This window comes from Neltuma alba, unplaced genomic scaffold (assembly GCF_004799145.2).
Source record: "Neltuma alba isolate B1F8T4 unplaced genomic scaffold, ASM479914v2 tig00003984_pilon, whole genome shotgun sequence".
In the NCBI taxonomy this organism is placed as follows: Eukaryota; Viridiplantae; Streptophyta; class Magnoliopsida; order Fabales; family Fabaceae; genus Neltuma; species Neltuma alba.
This window is the reverse complement of record NW_021633507.1, coordinates 18,608-34,767: the sequence shown is the minus strand read 5'-3', so window position 1 is coordinate 34,767 and position 16,160 is coordinate 18,608. Positions and strand designations below refer to the sequence as shown.

Here is a 16,160-nt window from a genome sequence, read left to right as displayed (position 1 = left end):
TGAGATCAGACTCTCATTATTCAGCCTCCACCTACGTTTCTTTCATCCTCTTCTCTCATCTCCCCCTCAGAAACCCTAATCCCATTTCCATTTCTTCCATCTGCTACTGCCATGGCTGAAGAACAATACCTAGTTGGAGTTGATTCAAGAGTTATGACGAGCTAAGCTTCTCAACTCTTGAATATGGTGGAAGAAGCATGAGTTCCAAGAGCTTTAAAGGGGAGTTAGCTTCATCCATAAGTTCTAGTTCTTTATTTATGAATTTCTAGGTCTTAGGATTTGTAAATTTGGGCTGAACTGTTTTGATTATGGTTGTAATCAATTCTGGATGATTATCTTGTGTATTGGATTAGTTAATGTTGAATTTGAGCCTCAATATATGTGGTTACATATATGTTTCTATGCAACTCTTTTGATACTCTCTTTCTTGCATGGTATTGTGTGATTGTTGAGTTAATCTAGGCTTGCATTTAACCAAGTGCATTAATTAATCTTAATACACACACTAAGTGAGCTTAATAGGATCTTATGAAATGGGTGCCATTGATTAAGATCCTAGACTTAAAGAGTTCTTTAAGGTTTTTCATTTAGAAAACTTGGTGATTTTTACTCCCAAAATTATTTTGAACTATGATTGCTTCAAAGCCATGTTCAAGAGATTACATATCATTAATTTCCACTACATTACTACTATCTTAGAAAAATCCAAAAACATAGTAACTTAGATTTGATTTAATTGCATTTAGTCTTGGCATTTCATTAAATGTTAAAAACCAAAAACCCCCCTTTTTCATTACTCTGCATAACACTTAGTCTAACCTAGATAACTAACTAAGGCTCCCAAAAGAGAATGACCCGAGTTTGCATTGCTGTATAGCTTGGATAAATTTTTGAGTGAGAACCTTTGAGCGAACGATAAGAAAGGCTCTCTTTCATCTAACTACGAGCTTTTTAACTGCAACAACTTAAATATACGCTATTGGAGCTGGAATTACCGCGGCTGCTGGAACCAGACTTGCCCTCCAATGGATCCTCGTTAAGGGATTTAGATTGTACTCATTCCAATTACCATACTCGATGAGCCCAGTATTGTTATTTATTGTCACTACCTCCCCGTGTCAGGATTGGGTAATTTACGCGCCTGCTACCTTCCTTGGATGTGGTAGCCATTTCTCAGGTTCCCTCTCCGGAATCGAACCCTAATTCTCCATCACCCATCACCACCATGGTAGGCCACTATCCTACCATCAAAAGTTGATAGGGCAGAAATTTGAATGATGCGTCACCGGCACTGTGGCCATGCGATCCGTCAAGTTATCATGAATCATCAGAGTAACGGGCAGAGCCCGCGTCGGCCTTTTATCTAATAAATGCATCCCTTCCGTGGGTCAGGGTTTGTTGCACGTACTAGCTCTAGAATTACTACGGTTATCCGAGTAGAAGGTACCATCAAACAAACTATAACTGATTTAATGAGCCATTCGCAGTTTCACAGTCTGAATTAGTTCATATTTACACATGCATGGCTTAATCTTTGAGACAAGCATATGACTACTGGCAGGATCAACCAGGTAGCAATCCTTCCGAGACGTCGCGACATTGCCAACGAACCGCCGAGGCAGTCACGAAGCAAAGCGCGACCGTCGTTCAAGAGATTGAAACTTCCAACATAGGACTAAGAAAGGCGTTCGCCCCTCTCTGTTGGAAATTATGCCCTAGGGGCCAATCATTGTGCTATGAACATTGTTGATTTATGAATTTATTAATTATGTTATCATATTTGCATGTTTACTGTGATGACTATCCTTGGATAGCTTATGGTTTATCCTAAATGTCCCTGGTTGGTCATCTATATAGGAGGAGAGATGAAATAAGATCAGTATGACTTTGAAGATATATAGAGATATAAATCAAAGTCATAGGCACACATAAGAGTACAAGGTGTTGGACCGACCCACCATGAGAGAGCTGCATGGGTTAAGTCATAAGCTTCTCTCATATACAAACCATGTCACTGTGCCCTTTGACCTGAGATCATCATGGATTCCTACATGAGAAACGCTCAGCTTTGACCTAGTCAAAAGTCACTTTTGACCGAGTGATCATAAAGACTATGTTCAGGCTCAGTGGTTTTTCATGCGGAGGAATGTGAATGGTCAAGATGGAATTTGTCCCTCACATTCGTAGAGAGATATTACTGGGCCCCTCGATGAGTGAGTCTGAGAAATGTATGGCCATACTATAATGGAAAGGTAGTTCCGTTTCTATACTCAGACTACTCAGGGATCAAGAAAGTAACGGTCATGAATAGGAGGATGACATTCTCCATGCCTCATCCATGACCAAAATGTCGTGTGACAAAAGGGACGTGATATGGTTGTATGAAAGGTTACATCGTTCAATGATCCTCATATGATTTGGGTAGTCGTGATGTCTTGCTAGAGACCGCTTACGACTTGTGAGTCATTATAGTTAATGGCCCACTGCTAACTTCATATGGGCCTACAGGGTCGCACACAAAATAGCCCAACACGAGTTATGATGTCTAGATTCATTGAATCTAAGATATGTCCGGATTCAATGAATAATATAGGGTGGACGTGTATATATATATATATACATATTATATAAATATAAGAGATATTAATTGTTAGATTTAATTTATAAGGATAAATTAGATCTATATAAATTAATTCTGTCATATCTTTATTTTGAATTAAATAAATAGGTGAATTAAATCTGTGAGACGGATTTAATACAAACGATATTTATTTAATTGTTCTCTTATCTAATTAGGCAATATTTGATATTGTATTAATTTCAGAATTAATTTAGGATTAATTTCGAAATTAAATATCATTCATAATACCTATAGCATCCTATATATTTGATATTAGGAGCTGGGGTTTTGGGAGTGAGGGTGAAAACACTTGCAGATAAGAGACGACCAAAAATAGAGAAGGGAGGACAGATTCTTCAAAAATAAACCCTAGAAGGACAAGAGGCGCTAGCACGTCGTTCGGGATTGAGAGCTATTCGTGTGGATACCGGTAGAGGAAGCCGATCGGAGTTGTTGACTTCGAGCGATAAAAGAGGCGAGCAGAGGTATCCTGAACAGCGGAATCCCCGAGCCACCAAGAGACCGAACATCGAAGGTAATGCTTCTTACTACTTGACTTAGACACGATCGGTAGATCTGGGCAAGGGATTGAAAATTTTAAAGTTTATTCCGTTGCGCGTCTTTCAATTCCCTTTAGTAGCATCAGAGCTGCGTCGTTTTGTGTTTAAGTTAGGTTCGATTGTTGATACATGTGATGTATGTTAAATTTCTTGGTCGATCATGTGTGCTATATCTGACTAGTTATTTCTGTAATTCAAATTGAACGTGCATATTGTATAATCTGTAATTCGAATTGAACGTGCATATTGTATAATCATTGTGATCTATTTCTGAACTGCATGGGATGCTTAAAACTGCTGAGTCGAGTGTTAAGAAGAAGCCCAGTTATGTTTTGATGGTTCAGAAAGGAAAGGATATGAAGAAGAAAGGCAAAGGTAAGGGCAAAGGGAAATGTCATGGCTCATCTGGTAAGACCAAAGAGTCAGGCAAGCTTGAAACCAAGCCTGTACCAAAGAAGGCAAAGCATCCAAAGGAAGGAGTCTGCTTCTTCTGCAATGAACCTGGTCATTGGAAGAGGAATTGCAAGCTCTACCTCGAAGATCTGAAAAAGAACAAGAAGGATAGCAGAGCTATCACTTCAGGGTCTAAAGGATAGTAGGAAGCTGAAGAAAGGCGAAGTTGACCTACGAGTTGGAAACAGAGCAAGGGTTGCTGCTTTAACTGTAGGCGCTTATGAATTAGTTTTGCCCACTGGGCTTTTGCTAGTTTTGAACAATTGCTATTATGTTCCTGCTTTGAGTAGTAACATTGTTTCTCTTTCTTATTTGGATAAGGAAGGTTATACTTCCATTGCTGGGAATGATAGATGTTCTATTTATCATAATAATGTTTTCTATGCTCATGGTGATTTGGATGGTGATCATTATATATTGAATTTAGAACAACTCAATCATGGAAATATCTATAACATAACCGCTAGAAGGGTCAAACCAAATGATTTGAATCCGACATACCTCTGGCACTGTCGTCTAGGCCACATAAATGAGAAACGCATTTCTAAACTCCATCAAGATGGATTTCTCAACTCATTTGATTTTGAATCATATGATACTTGCGAGTCTTGCTTGTTAGGAAAGATGACTAAGACACCTTTCACTGGGCACAGTGAGAGGGCCACTGATTTGTTGGGCCTCATACATACAGATGTGTGTGGACCGATGAATACAAATGCCAGAGGAGGTTATTCGTACTTCATCACATTCATAGATGATTTTAGCAGATATGGGTACATCTATCTGATGAAACATAAATCCGAGTCTTTTGAAATGTTCAAGATATTTCAAAATGAAGTACAAAACCAGCTTGGCAAAACAATTAAAGCCCTTCGATCTGATCGGGGTGGTGAATATTTGAGCCAAGAGTTCATTGATCATCTTAGGAGTTATGGGATAGTCTCACAATTGACTCCTCCAGGAACACCACAATGGAATGGCATTCTGAATGGAGGAATCGAACACTATTAGATATGGTTCGATCCATGATGAGTCGAACAAATCTTCCACCGTCCTTTTGGGGCCATGCCCTAGAGACAGCTGCGTTCACACTGAATCGTGTTCCATCTAAGGCAGTTGAAAAGACTCCCTATGAGATATGGACTGGGAGAAAACCTAGTTTGTTTTTTCTCAAGATTTGGGGATGTGAGGTCTATGTTAAGCAACAAGCCTCAGATAAATTAGCGCCCAAATCCTCAAAGTGCCTTTTTGTGGGATATATCCTAAGGAAACCAAGGGATACTATGTCTACAACCCCACCGATAACAAAGTGTTTGTTGTCAGAAATGGTATCTTTCTCAAATGAGAATTTATCTCTAAAAGAACCGGTGGGAGCAAGGTACATCTCAAAAGTTCGAGAGCCACAAGACACCACAGACCTACAGGTGGAAATCGGAGATAACTCACAACAAGTTGTTGAGACTCCTCAAGTCACGCAAGGTCCACGGAGATCTAATAGGGCACGGTTTCTGCCTCAGAGATATGGATTTCTAATTTCTGACAATCGTGATGTGTTGCTCATTGAGCATAATGAGCCGACTACCTATCAAGAGGCTATAGTGGGACCAAACTCTGAAAAATGGCTTAATGCCATGAAGTCTGAGATGCAATCCATGTACGACAATCAGGATTGGACCTTAGTCGACCCGCCTGAAGGTGTAAAAACCGTCGAGTGCAAGTGGGTTTTTAAGGAGAAAACTGACATGGATGGCAATGTAAATGTCTACAAGGCACGACTGGTTGCAAAAGGATTTACTCAAACTCATGGTGTAGACTATGATGAGACTTTTTCTCCGGTTGCAATGGCCAAGTCAATCAGAATCCTCCTTGCCATTGTAGCATATTATGACTATGAAATATGGCAGATGGATGTCATGACAGCATTCCTTAATGGAAAGCTACTTGAGGATGTGTACATGACACAACCTGAAGGGTTTGTGCGTTTCGAGGACTCTGGTAAGGTGTGCAAGCTTCAAAAGTCCATTTATGGATTAAAGCAAGCATCTCGGAGTTGGAATCATCGTTTTGATGAAGTAGTCAAAGGGTTTGGATTTCTTTAAAATGTTGATGAACCTTGTGTGTACAAGAAGGTTAGTGGGAGCACATTTGTGTTTTTGGTACTCTATGTCGATGACATCCTACTTATTGGGAATGACATTCCTACCTTGGAGATTGTCAAGTCTTGGTTAGGAAAGTCTTTCTCAATGAAAGACTTGGGTGAAGCCACCTACATCCTAGGAATTAGGATCTATAGAGACAGATCTAAAAGACTTCTAGGACTAAGTCAGAGCACATACATAGGCAAAATACTGCATAGGTTCAGTATGCAGGAATCAAAGAGGGGTTTCATACCCATGTCTCATGGTATTCACCTCAGTAAGGATTTGTGTCCTAGTACACCTGATCAGCGAGGTTGCATGAGTAAGGTTCCATATGCCTCGGCCATAGGATCTATCATGTACGCCATGTTATGTACTCGACCGGATGTCTCGTTTGCCTTAAGTATGACTAGCAGATATCAACAGGACCCTGGTGAGGGCCATTGGACTGCTGTCAAGAATATCCTTAAGTACTTAAGAAGGACTAAGGACTTATTCTTGGTCTATGGTGGATTGGATGATGAGCTCTATGTAACTGGTTACACAGATGCAAGTTTCCAAACTGACCAGGACGACAGTAAATCACAATTGGGATATATATTCCTCCTGAATAATGGAGCAGTAAGCTGGAAGAGCTCTAGTAGGGCACTATAGCGGATTCTACAACGGAAGCTGAGTATATAGCAGCATCTGATGCAGCTAAGGAAGCCGTTTGGATTAGGAAGTTCATTACTGAACTTGGGGTGATACCTACCATCTCAGATCCAATAACTTTGTTCTGTGACAACAGCGGTGCCATTGCACAGGCCAAAGAGCCTAGGTCACATCAAAGGACCAAGCATATACTTAGGCGATTTCATCTCATCAGAGAAATCAACGATAGAGGTGATATAAAAATATGCAAAGTGTCACACCTTCATTTTGAACCCCAGCTCACGTTCCCTATTGGTGGGTGAACAATCCAACACAAAATCACATTTTAAATCCATTGGAACCATTCAAATTTATTGAAACAATTCCTACCCTTGAGTTCTTGAGTTGGCTAAACTGAATACTCATAGGTCCTAGGGTAATTTCTTCCATAACCCATTCAAAACAGCACCATACATCAACAACACAAGCTCATACTCAATTTGCTATCCTTTCCTAGCACTTCCAGCATAACAGAAATAAACAGCACTTCCCCCTCACTTTAAGTCACGGTTTGGCCAAGGAAAAAGCATCAAATTAAAGCCTAAACATACCTCAAGGAGTCTTGGATTAAAGCTTGATGATAAACCTTGGATTGGAGGTGATTTAAGGAGTGTTTGGAAGCCAAGAAGAAAGTTGTGCAGAACCTCCCCTCTATTGTCCCAATTCTGTTCGAATTTTGAGTGCCTTGTGGGGGTATTTATAGAGCTCATTTGCTACCCAAAAACCTGCCCTTGGGCAGCTATTTCTGCCCCAAATTAAGTGCTAAGGTCGGCCAAAATGAAGGACAAATCCTAGCCACACATGCTTTGACTTACTTTCCAAGAGAGTTGATCCAATGGTTGAAAATTTGCCCAGCACACAAGCCAGCTGTTCTGATCATAATGAGCACGAATTTGGGCCTTGTTGGATGCTAACTAAATGGTAAAAACTGATTAGGAAGCAATGGAATTGATTAGGGTAATTTAAAAATTCATTTGGTCACATAATACCCGATTTCTTGCCCTCTACTAGGAAAAATAGCTAGGGGCTTCAAAAATTCCATTTATTTTCATGATAATTCTCTATTTATTCCAAAAGTGGGATCTGGAAGTTTTGGGAATTTTTCAAGACCTCTAGGTATTTATTTCACATTTTCTCCAAAATCGGGTCTTTACCGATAGGAATTCGGAAGTAAATTCCCCATAAATTATTTTCTGCTTTTCCAATGCTTGGAAACAATTTTATAAATTCATAAATATTCCTAGGGAGTGTATCCATATTTTTCCTTGAATTTTTGGGGTCCTTAGGTAATTAAAATAATTATATCACTTTAATTCCCCTTTATTTTTCCCTATTTTCCCAAAAATAATTAATTTTTTGGGAATTTTCACCAAAATTTATTTTGGGCCATTCTCACTCCCAAAACATCATAGGTGACTCAAAAACCTCTAATTCCACCTTTTCTATTTTTAGGGAATTTTTGAGAACTTTTCTCAAAATTACCATTTTGCCCCTAGGGATCCGATAAAGTCAGTTTCGTCCCATTTTAGGTTTCCATGCTTTACTCATACCTTATGCTTATCAATCATATCTCATTTCTCACATTCCCATTACTAGGGTTCTAAATTTTGGGACGTTACATTTCCCTCCCCCTTAAAATAAATTTCGTCCTCGAAATTTAAAATGTACCTTATTCGAAGAGTTCGGGATAATTATCTTTCATGTCGTCTTCCTTCTCCCAAGTTGCTTCTTCTTGTGCCAGATTCTCCCATATGACTTTAATGATTGGGATGGATTTCTGCCGCAGTTGCTTTACTTGACGATCAATGATCTTTACTGGTTTGATCTCCCAGGTTAGGTCATCTCGTAGTGCGATATCTTCATATTCCAAAACATGAGAGGGATCTGGCTGATACTTCTTTAACTGGGATACATGGAAGACATCATGTATCTGACTAAGATTCGGGGGTAGGGCCACTTTATATGCCACCGGTCCTACTTTTGATAGAATCTGGAAAGGTCTGATGTATTTTGGTGACAATTTCTTTGATTTCAAAGACCTTCCTACTCCCGTTGTCGGAGACACTTTCAAGAACACATGGTCTCCTATATCAAAGGTTAAAGACTTTCGTCGAACGTCCGCATAACTTTTTTTGTCTGCTTTGGGCCGTGAGCAGTTTCTGTCTAATCGACCTTATCCTCTCAGTTGTTTGCTCGACTAGGTCTGGCCCATATAGCTGTCGCTCCCCTAATTCTGTCCAACACAGTGGGGATCTGCACTTGCAACCATACAAAGCTTATATGGAGCCATCTGTATACTGGAGTGATAACTTTATTGTAAGCAAATTCTGCTAACGGCAGATAGTCATCCCAGTTACCTTTAAAATCCAATACACAGGCTCTCAACATATCTTCCAGTGTCTGTATGGTTCGCTCTGTCTGACCGTCTGTTTGTGGGTGATATGCTGTACTGAAGCTCAGCTTAGTGCCCATTGCTTGCTGCAGTGCCTTCCAGAATCGGGATAGAAACCAAGGATCTCGATCAGATACAATCGACTCTGACACTCCATGTAATCTCACAATTTCTCTTATATATAACTTGGCAAGTTTTTCTGGTTGGTAATCTTTCTTTATTGCCAAAAAATGGGCAAACTTCGTTAATCGGTCAATAATCACCCATATCGCGTCATATCTAGATGAGGTACGGGGTAACCCCATGATGAAATCCATGGAGATACTATCCCATTTCCATTCCGGAATATTTAGAGGATGTAAAAGCCCTGACGGTCTCTGATGCTCCGTTTTGACCTTCTGGCAAGTAAGGCATTTAGATACATACTCTGTTATGTCCTTTTTCATGCCAGGCCACCAAAACATACGTCAGAGGTCCTGGTACATCTTCGTCATTCCCGGATGTATCTATATTTGCTCTTATGTGCCTCCTCCAATAGTTGTTGCCTGATGGACTCTGGAACATATACCCGTTTCTTATACTTCAATATTCCATCTGGTGACACCTCGATCGCTTCATCCTCAGCTTTTGTTAGCTTAATCCGAAGTGTATCAGCTATCGGATCGCTCTTCTGGGCCTCTTTGATTTGCTCTATCAGTTGGGCTTCTGCTCTTGTCACTTCTACTTTCTGGGTCATTAGTTTCATATGGAACAAAGGTTCCCAATCCTTCACATCTTCGATGAGTTTTCGTTCCTGAATCATTAGGAATGCTACTTGTACTACCTTTCGGCTTAAGGCGTCAGCTACCATATTAGCCTTGCCTAGATGGTATTTTATCTGGTAATCATAATCCTTGAGCAACTCCATCCATCGTCGTTGCCTCATGTTTAGTTCTTTTTGATCCTGCAGGTACTTGAGACTTTTATGATCACAATATAGTTCAAGGGTTGCCCCATATAGATAATGCCTCCAGATTTTTAAGGCATAAACTATTGCAGCTAATTCTAGGTCATGAGTGGGATAATTCTCTTCATGAGACTTTAACTGTCGTGAGGCATAGGCGACTACTCGTCCTTGCTGCATTAATACACACCCTAATCCTTGCTTGCTAGCATCGGTATATACAACATACGGTAGGGTTGGATCGGGAATTATCAGCACAGGGGTTGAGGTCAACCTTCGTTTCAGCTCTTGGAAGCTAGCCTCACATTTATCATCCCACACGAATTGCTGGTTCTTACGTGTAAGTTTAGTCAGGGGCTGTGCAATTCTTGAAAAATCCTTAATAAATCTTCTATAGTAACCTGCCAATCCCAGAAAGCTTCGTATTTCTGTTACTATTTTTGGTTGCTCCCAGTTTAGAACTGCTTCCACCTTACTGGGATCCACTGCTACTCCATCTTGGGCAATCACATGACCCAAGAACTTTACTTCATTCAGCCAAAACTCGCACTTGCTGAGTTTGGCATATAGCTGTTTCTCCTTCAAAAATACTTAGAACGATCCGTAAATGCTGTTCGTGTTCCGCTAGTGACTTGGAATATACTAAGATATCATCAATGAAAACCACCACAAACTAATCTAGATATGGCTGAAAGATCCTGTTCATGTAATCCATGAAAATCGCAGGGGCATTCGTTAATCTGAAGGGCATTACCAAGAACTCGTAGTGCCCATACCGTGTTCGGAAAGCAGTCTTTGGAATGTCCTCTGCTTTAATCCTCAGTTGATGGTAACCTGATCTCAAGTCAATCTTGGAAAACACTGTGGCACCAGCTAATTGATCTAACAAATCGTCTATTCGAGGTAGTGGGTACTTGTTTTTAATCGTCACTTTGTTGAGCTCCCGGTAATCAATGCACAACCTTAGGCTACCGTCCTTCTTACGGACGAACAAGATGGGTGCTTCCCATGGTGACACACTGGGCCGAATAAAATTCTTTTCTAATAGCTCCTCTAACTGCTTCTTTAATTCTGCCATTTCATTTGGAGCCATACGATAAGGGGCTTTGGAAATCGGTCCTGCTCCAGGTATTAGGTCAATTGCAAACTCTACCTCTCGCTCTCGAGGTAACCCGCTAATTTCCATCGGAAAGACTTCCGGAAAATCACATACCACGGGTATCTCTGTTATGCCTTCTTCCACTTCTGCATGTACAGAGAAGAATACCACGTACCCCTGACAGCCATGTCTTAGGGAATCCCCGGCTTGGGCTCCCGTGATCAAGTTTAGTTTCACCTCGGTATGAGGGGTTAACTCATGGGGAGGAAAAATCAAAGTCCTATTCTTACAGTCAAGGAGTATATTATGGGTAGACTGCCAATTCAGACCAAGTATCACGTCAATCTCACGAAAAGGCATACATATTAGGTCAAGTGTAGTGCAACAATGGGCATACCGGACAATACAATTTAGGCAAACATCAGACGTATAAACTTTAGTGCCCGTAGGAGTAGCCACACATAGATCATATAATAATGTGTTAACATCAAGGCCTATGCGCTTTGCGCAATCATATGCAATAAAGGAGTGGCTAGCACTTGAGTCAAACATAGCATGCACAAGGTAATTGTTAACTTGAATCGTACCTTGTATCATCTCAGGCGACTTATCAGCCTCTTCCCTTGTGAGAGCAAAAACCCTCCCTTGAGTTTGGGGCCTCGAGCCATCCACATTAAGAGGGCACTCCTTTATATAGTGTCCAGGCTTGCCGCATCGAAAGCACACGTTTTGACCCATCAAACATGGTCGATCTCCGTGGTTTTTACCACAGCTGCTACATTCCTTGGTCTGGCGCGTAGTGCTGCTTCCTCCTTGCCTTACTCCTCCTCCTCGTTTAAACTTCTTGGAAAACACAGGCTTTCGCCTCTTTCTATTTCCTCCAGAAGAAGTCCTCTCTAATCCGCCCCTTGTTGCTAGTCCTTCTGGTCTAGGAGCGGCCCTGACTAGTGCCTGGTGGTTCAGGCTACTTTCAGTAATCCGGCAGGCTTCCACTGCCTGATTAAACTTCTCAAGTTGTCGTGGGGCTACCTTCTCCCTCAGCTCCTGCCTTAGTCCCCTTATCATTTTCTCTGTTTTCCACCACTCATCATTGCGGAGTTGGAGGTAGTTAGAGTAACGAGAGAGCCTCATGTACCTGTCTAGGTACTCATCAAAGGACTCTCGGGGACCTTGCTGAATCATCAGAAATTCCACCTCCTTTTTGTCTCTTACTAACAGTGGGAAGTATTTCAAATTATAGTGTTCCTTGAACACTTCCCAGGTAATAGGGGTTGCATTCTCTTGGAGGATCATCTCGGTGTTCTTCCACCAGCGATCAGCTTCGCCCTCCAGTTTATAGATAGCCATCTGAGCTTTTCTCTCAGAGGAACATTCAAGTACATTAAAAATCTTTTCTAACCGAGTAATCCAGTCCTCGGCCACTTGGACGTTCAATGTCCCTGTGAAGCTCGGAGGATTCTGTGCACTAAATCGTTTGATCCACTGTCTTAGTGAATCAGGATCCCCTGCAGGTCGCACCTACTCTACTGCTGGCTCTTGGGGTTGAGCTGGCTGTGGTGCCTCGGCCACTCTTGGTCCAGCCTGTTGCAGCTGTGCTATCGCTGCTGTCACTGCGGCTGCTATGGCAGCATCGCGTTCCTGGTCTTGGCATGCTTGGGCTACCTGAATTTCTTGCATCACCTTCTGCTGTTCCTCTAGTCGGTCCATAACTAATTGAATCGGGTCAATAGGAGGTTCTCTTGCTGCCTCCCTTGGTTGTGTTTCTCTTCGGGTTCTCACCATTTTACTTAACTTGTTACTACAAGAGGAACAGAGGAATAAGATTATTACTTAGTCATCAAAATATTTCATACTAAGCTATGCTTCATATTTGTACATAGATAGGTTTCAGGTATAAGTATCCAAAACATAGATCATCCAAGTCACATATACAGTCATCCACTTAAGACATGGGAGAGAAAGGAAAATAAGAAGTAACAAAAAGCTCCAGTTCGTCCAGGATCTGATCAAAGCTCCCATAGGCACCTTGCTTGGAGCGGTCACTGACCAACTGGATCTGATCCTGCCAAACAGGGGTCCTTGGCAAAGAGTCAACTAAGGCCTGTCCCCACATCTCCTCATCTATCTCTCCCTCGTCCTGGTCAGCGATATCACTATGTAGTAGTCGTACGTAGTAAAAATAGTCCATATAAATGTACCCATACTGGTTCTGGGAGATGTCAATCTGCCTCCCCAGCTCACAGAGCTCCTCAAAAATGGCCTGATAGGTGTGCAGCTCCTTTGTGACTAACCGCTGCCTCTTCTTCGGAGGCAGGTCCTTCTCTAAGATCTGATCATGGTGCACTACTCTGAGGGGCTGTGGCTTCGTCCCACTGGGGCCCGCTTCATCCGGGTTAGATTTAGGCCCTACTGCACTCCCGGCTTCATCATCCTCTAACCTTTTACTACCGTTGGAGTCTACCTCAGGAATTATATCCTCTACCTCCCAGAGAGGCTGATAATATCCGGGTGGTGGAGTCGGGTCATCAGGGTCAGAAACATGTGGGTGGTACCAGTCCGGGTATGGTTCCCCTGGCCCTCTCTGATCAACTGTACCCCCGGGAGAATCGGGCTTACAACAAGCCATATCCTATATCAAGGTTAGTCCAATGCACACCTTTCACGACATAACACATCACACACAATCAAATATGCATTATCCTAATGCATTACCATATCGAACAGTACATCTAAAAGATAGTCCAGAACCTTTGCTCTGATACCAAAAATGTCACACCTTCATTTTGAACCCCAGCTCACGTTCCCTATTGGTGGGTGAACAATCCAACACAAAATCACATTTTAAATCCATTGGAACCATTCAAATTTATTGAAACAATTCCTACCCTTGAGTTCTTGAGTTGGCTGAACTGAATACTCATAGGTCCTAGGGTAATTTCTTCCATAACCCATTCAAAACAGCACCATACATCAACAACACAAGCTCATACTCAATTTGCTATCCTTTCCTAGCACTTCCAGCATAACAGAAATAAACAGCACTTCCCCCTCACTTTAAGTCACGGTTTGGCCAAGGAAAAAGCATCAAATTAAAGCCTAAACATACCTCAAGGAGTCTTGGATTAAAGCTTGATGATAAACCTTGGATTGGAGGTGATTTAAGGAGTGTTTGGAAGCCAAGAAGAAAGTTGTGCAGAACCTCCCCTCTATTGTCCCAATTCTGTCCGAATTTTGAGTGCCTTGTGGGGGTATTTATAGAGCTCATTTGCTACCCAAAAACCTGCCCTTGGGCAGCTATTTCTGCCCCAAATTAAGTGCTAAGGTCGGCCAAAATGAAGGACAAATCCTAGCCACACATGCTTTGACTTACTTTCCAAGAGAGTTGATCCAATGGTTGAAAATTTGCCCAGCACACAAGCCAGCTGTTCTGATCATAATGAGCACGAATTTGGGCCTTGTTGGATGCTAACTAAATGGTAAAAACTGATTAGGAAGCAATGGAATTGATTAGGGTAATTTAAAAATTCATTTGGTCACATAATACCCGATTTCTTGCCCTCTACTAGGAAAAATAGCTAGGGGCTTCAAAAATTCCATTTATTTTCATGATAATTCTCTATTTATTCCAAAAGTTGGATCTGGAAGTTTTGGGAATTTTTCAAGACCTCTAGGTATTTACTTCACATTTTCTCCAAAATCGGGTCTTTACCGATAGGAATTCGGAAGTAAATTCCCCATAAATTATTTTCTGCTTTTCCAATGCTTGGAAACAATTTTATAAATTCATAATATTCCTAGGGAGTGTATCCATATTTTTCCTTGAATTTTTGGGGTCCTTAGGTAATTAAAATAATTATATCACTTTAATTCCTGATTGCGTGTCGACAGTTCGATGGACAAAGCACGAAGCCAGCCGACAGTGGCAATCGAAACACCACTCACACGCCCGCACGTTTTGCCCAGACCAACACCACCGTGGCAACCACACCCCGCAACCCCAGACGAGGAAAGCGAGCAAATGGAAGAGACGGGAGGTGCTGGCCCAAGCCCGTTAGGCATGAACGCATCTTTCAGCGACCAAGTAGCACATGCCCCTACGCACCTCATGCGAAGGATTCCAACCCCGCTCAAGCCTGGCCAAGCAACAAAAGGCTACATCCGAAGGCTACATCGATTGGGTTGCTTGTCCGCCGTCGTCACAAGGGGAGAATACACCGTATGAGGGGCAGTGAATAAGACTCCAAATGGGGGGATGGGGTAGCGCACCAAACGTGCCGCACGAAACGCCCGAGAATATCAACCCCTCCACAGTCTTGCTTATTAAGCACCCGGTGGGAAAACTTCCCTTGGCGGATGCCATTTCGTAACTTTGTGTCAGGGATTCCTCTCAGAAAGTTCTGATTGACAATGACGAGCACGTGAGTCCAACCTAGCCCTCGCTTATTGATCAACCGTGAGGATGCCTTTCCGCTCAGGTTTTGACGGAAAACACATGCTGGGGAGGTCCATGAATCCTTGGTACGTGCCACCATCCATCCCATTTGCAATCCCACACACTTCCAAGGCCCAGATTTTCCAAATAAATGACTTTCACCCCAAACCGGCGTGTCCACACCTCATGCGGAGCATTCCAATCGTGCTCAAGCTTGGCCAAGCAACAGAAGGCTACATCTGAAGGCTACATCGATTGGGTTGCTTGTCTGCCATCGTCGCAGGACAGGAATCCTATACATGAGGGGTAATGAATGGGATTTCAAATGGGGGGATGGGGGAACATACCATCCAAAGGCTACCAAAAGAGGTTTCGAGTGCCTCACAAACACGATAGTCTAACCTAGCCCTCGCTTACGGAGCAACCGCGAGGAAAACGCCCCAACGGATGCCTTTCCGCTCGAGTTTCGATGGGAATAACGTGCAAGGAAGGCCCAAGAACCCCTAGATACGCTCATCCATCCATCCCATTTGAAATTTCACACATTTTAAGGGTCGCCGGAAAATCTCACCTGCAGCCGCCGCCGCCGCCGTGAGGGTAGACGACGTTATAGGGAGGGACACCCCATGGACTTGCTCACACCTTGATCTTGTCTATTGGGAGGGGCATACATGTGGTGGTGTGAGCAAGGCCATGGGGAGGGGGGTTGGGGGTGCCCCCCTATATATGCAAAATGAGCCTTTTCCCATGTGCCACGAACGGACATACTTTTTCGTGAGATGACAATCTCCGTTTGAGGGACCTAGAGATTGTATTTTTGCGCAATTTTT

The 16,160-nt window shown here is 42.3% G+C and overlaps 1 protein-coding gene across 1 annotated transcript; it reads right to left on the bottom strand.

Moving 5' to 3' along the window:
- Positions 1–9,346: 9,346 nt before the first annotated feature.
- LOC114743225 (uncharacterized) lies at positions 9,347–12,245 on the bottom strand. The gene is made up of 2 exons (XM_028931427.1): positions 10,554–12,245; positions 9,347–10,378 (listed from the first exon to the last, which is right to left on the bottom strand). Exons 1-2 carry the CDS (start codon positions 12,243–12,245, stop codon positions 9,347–9,349), a joined length of 2,724 nt encoding a protein of 907 aa, XP_028787260.1.
- Between the last annotated feature and the right edge of the window lie 3,915 nt (positions 12,246–16,160).

Coding starts and splice junctions, on each gene's coding strand:
- LOC114743225 (XM_028931427.1), bottom strand. CDS start 12,245: ATGGCTATCTATAAACTGGAGGGCGAAGCTGATCGCTGGTGGAAGAAC. Junction 10,379..10,553: donor ATGGGCACTACGAGTTCTTG/GTAATGCCCTTC, acceptor GTATTTTTGAAG/GAGAAACAGCTATATGCCAA.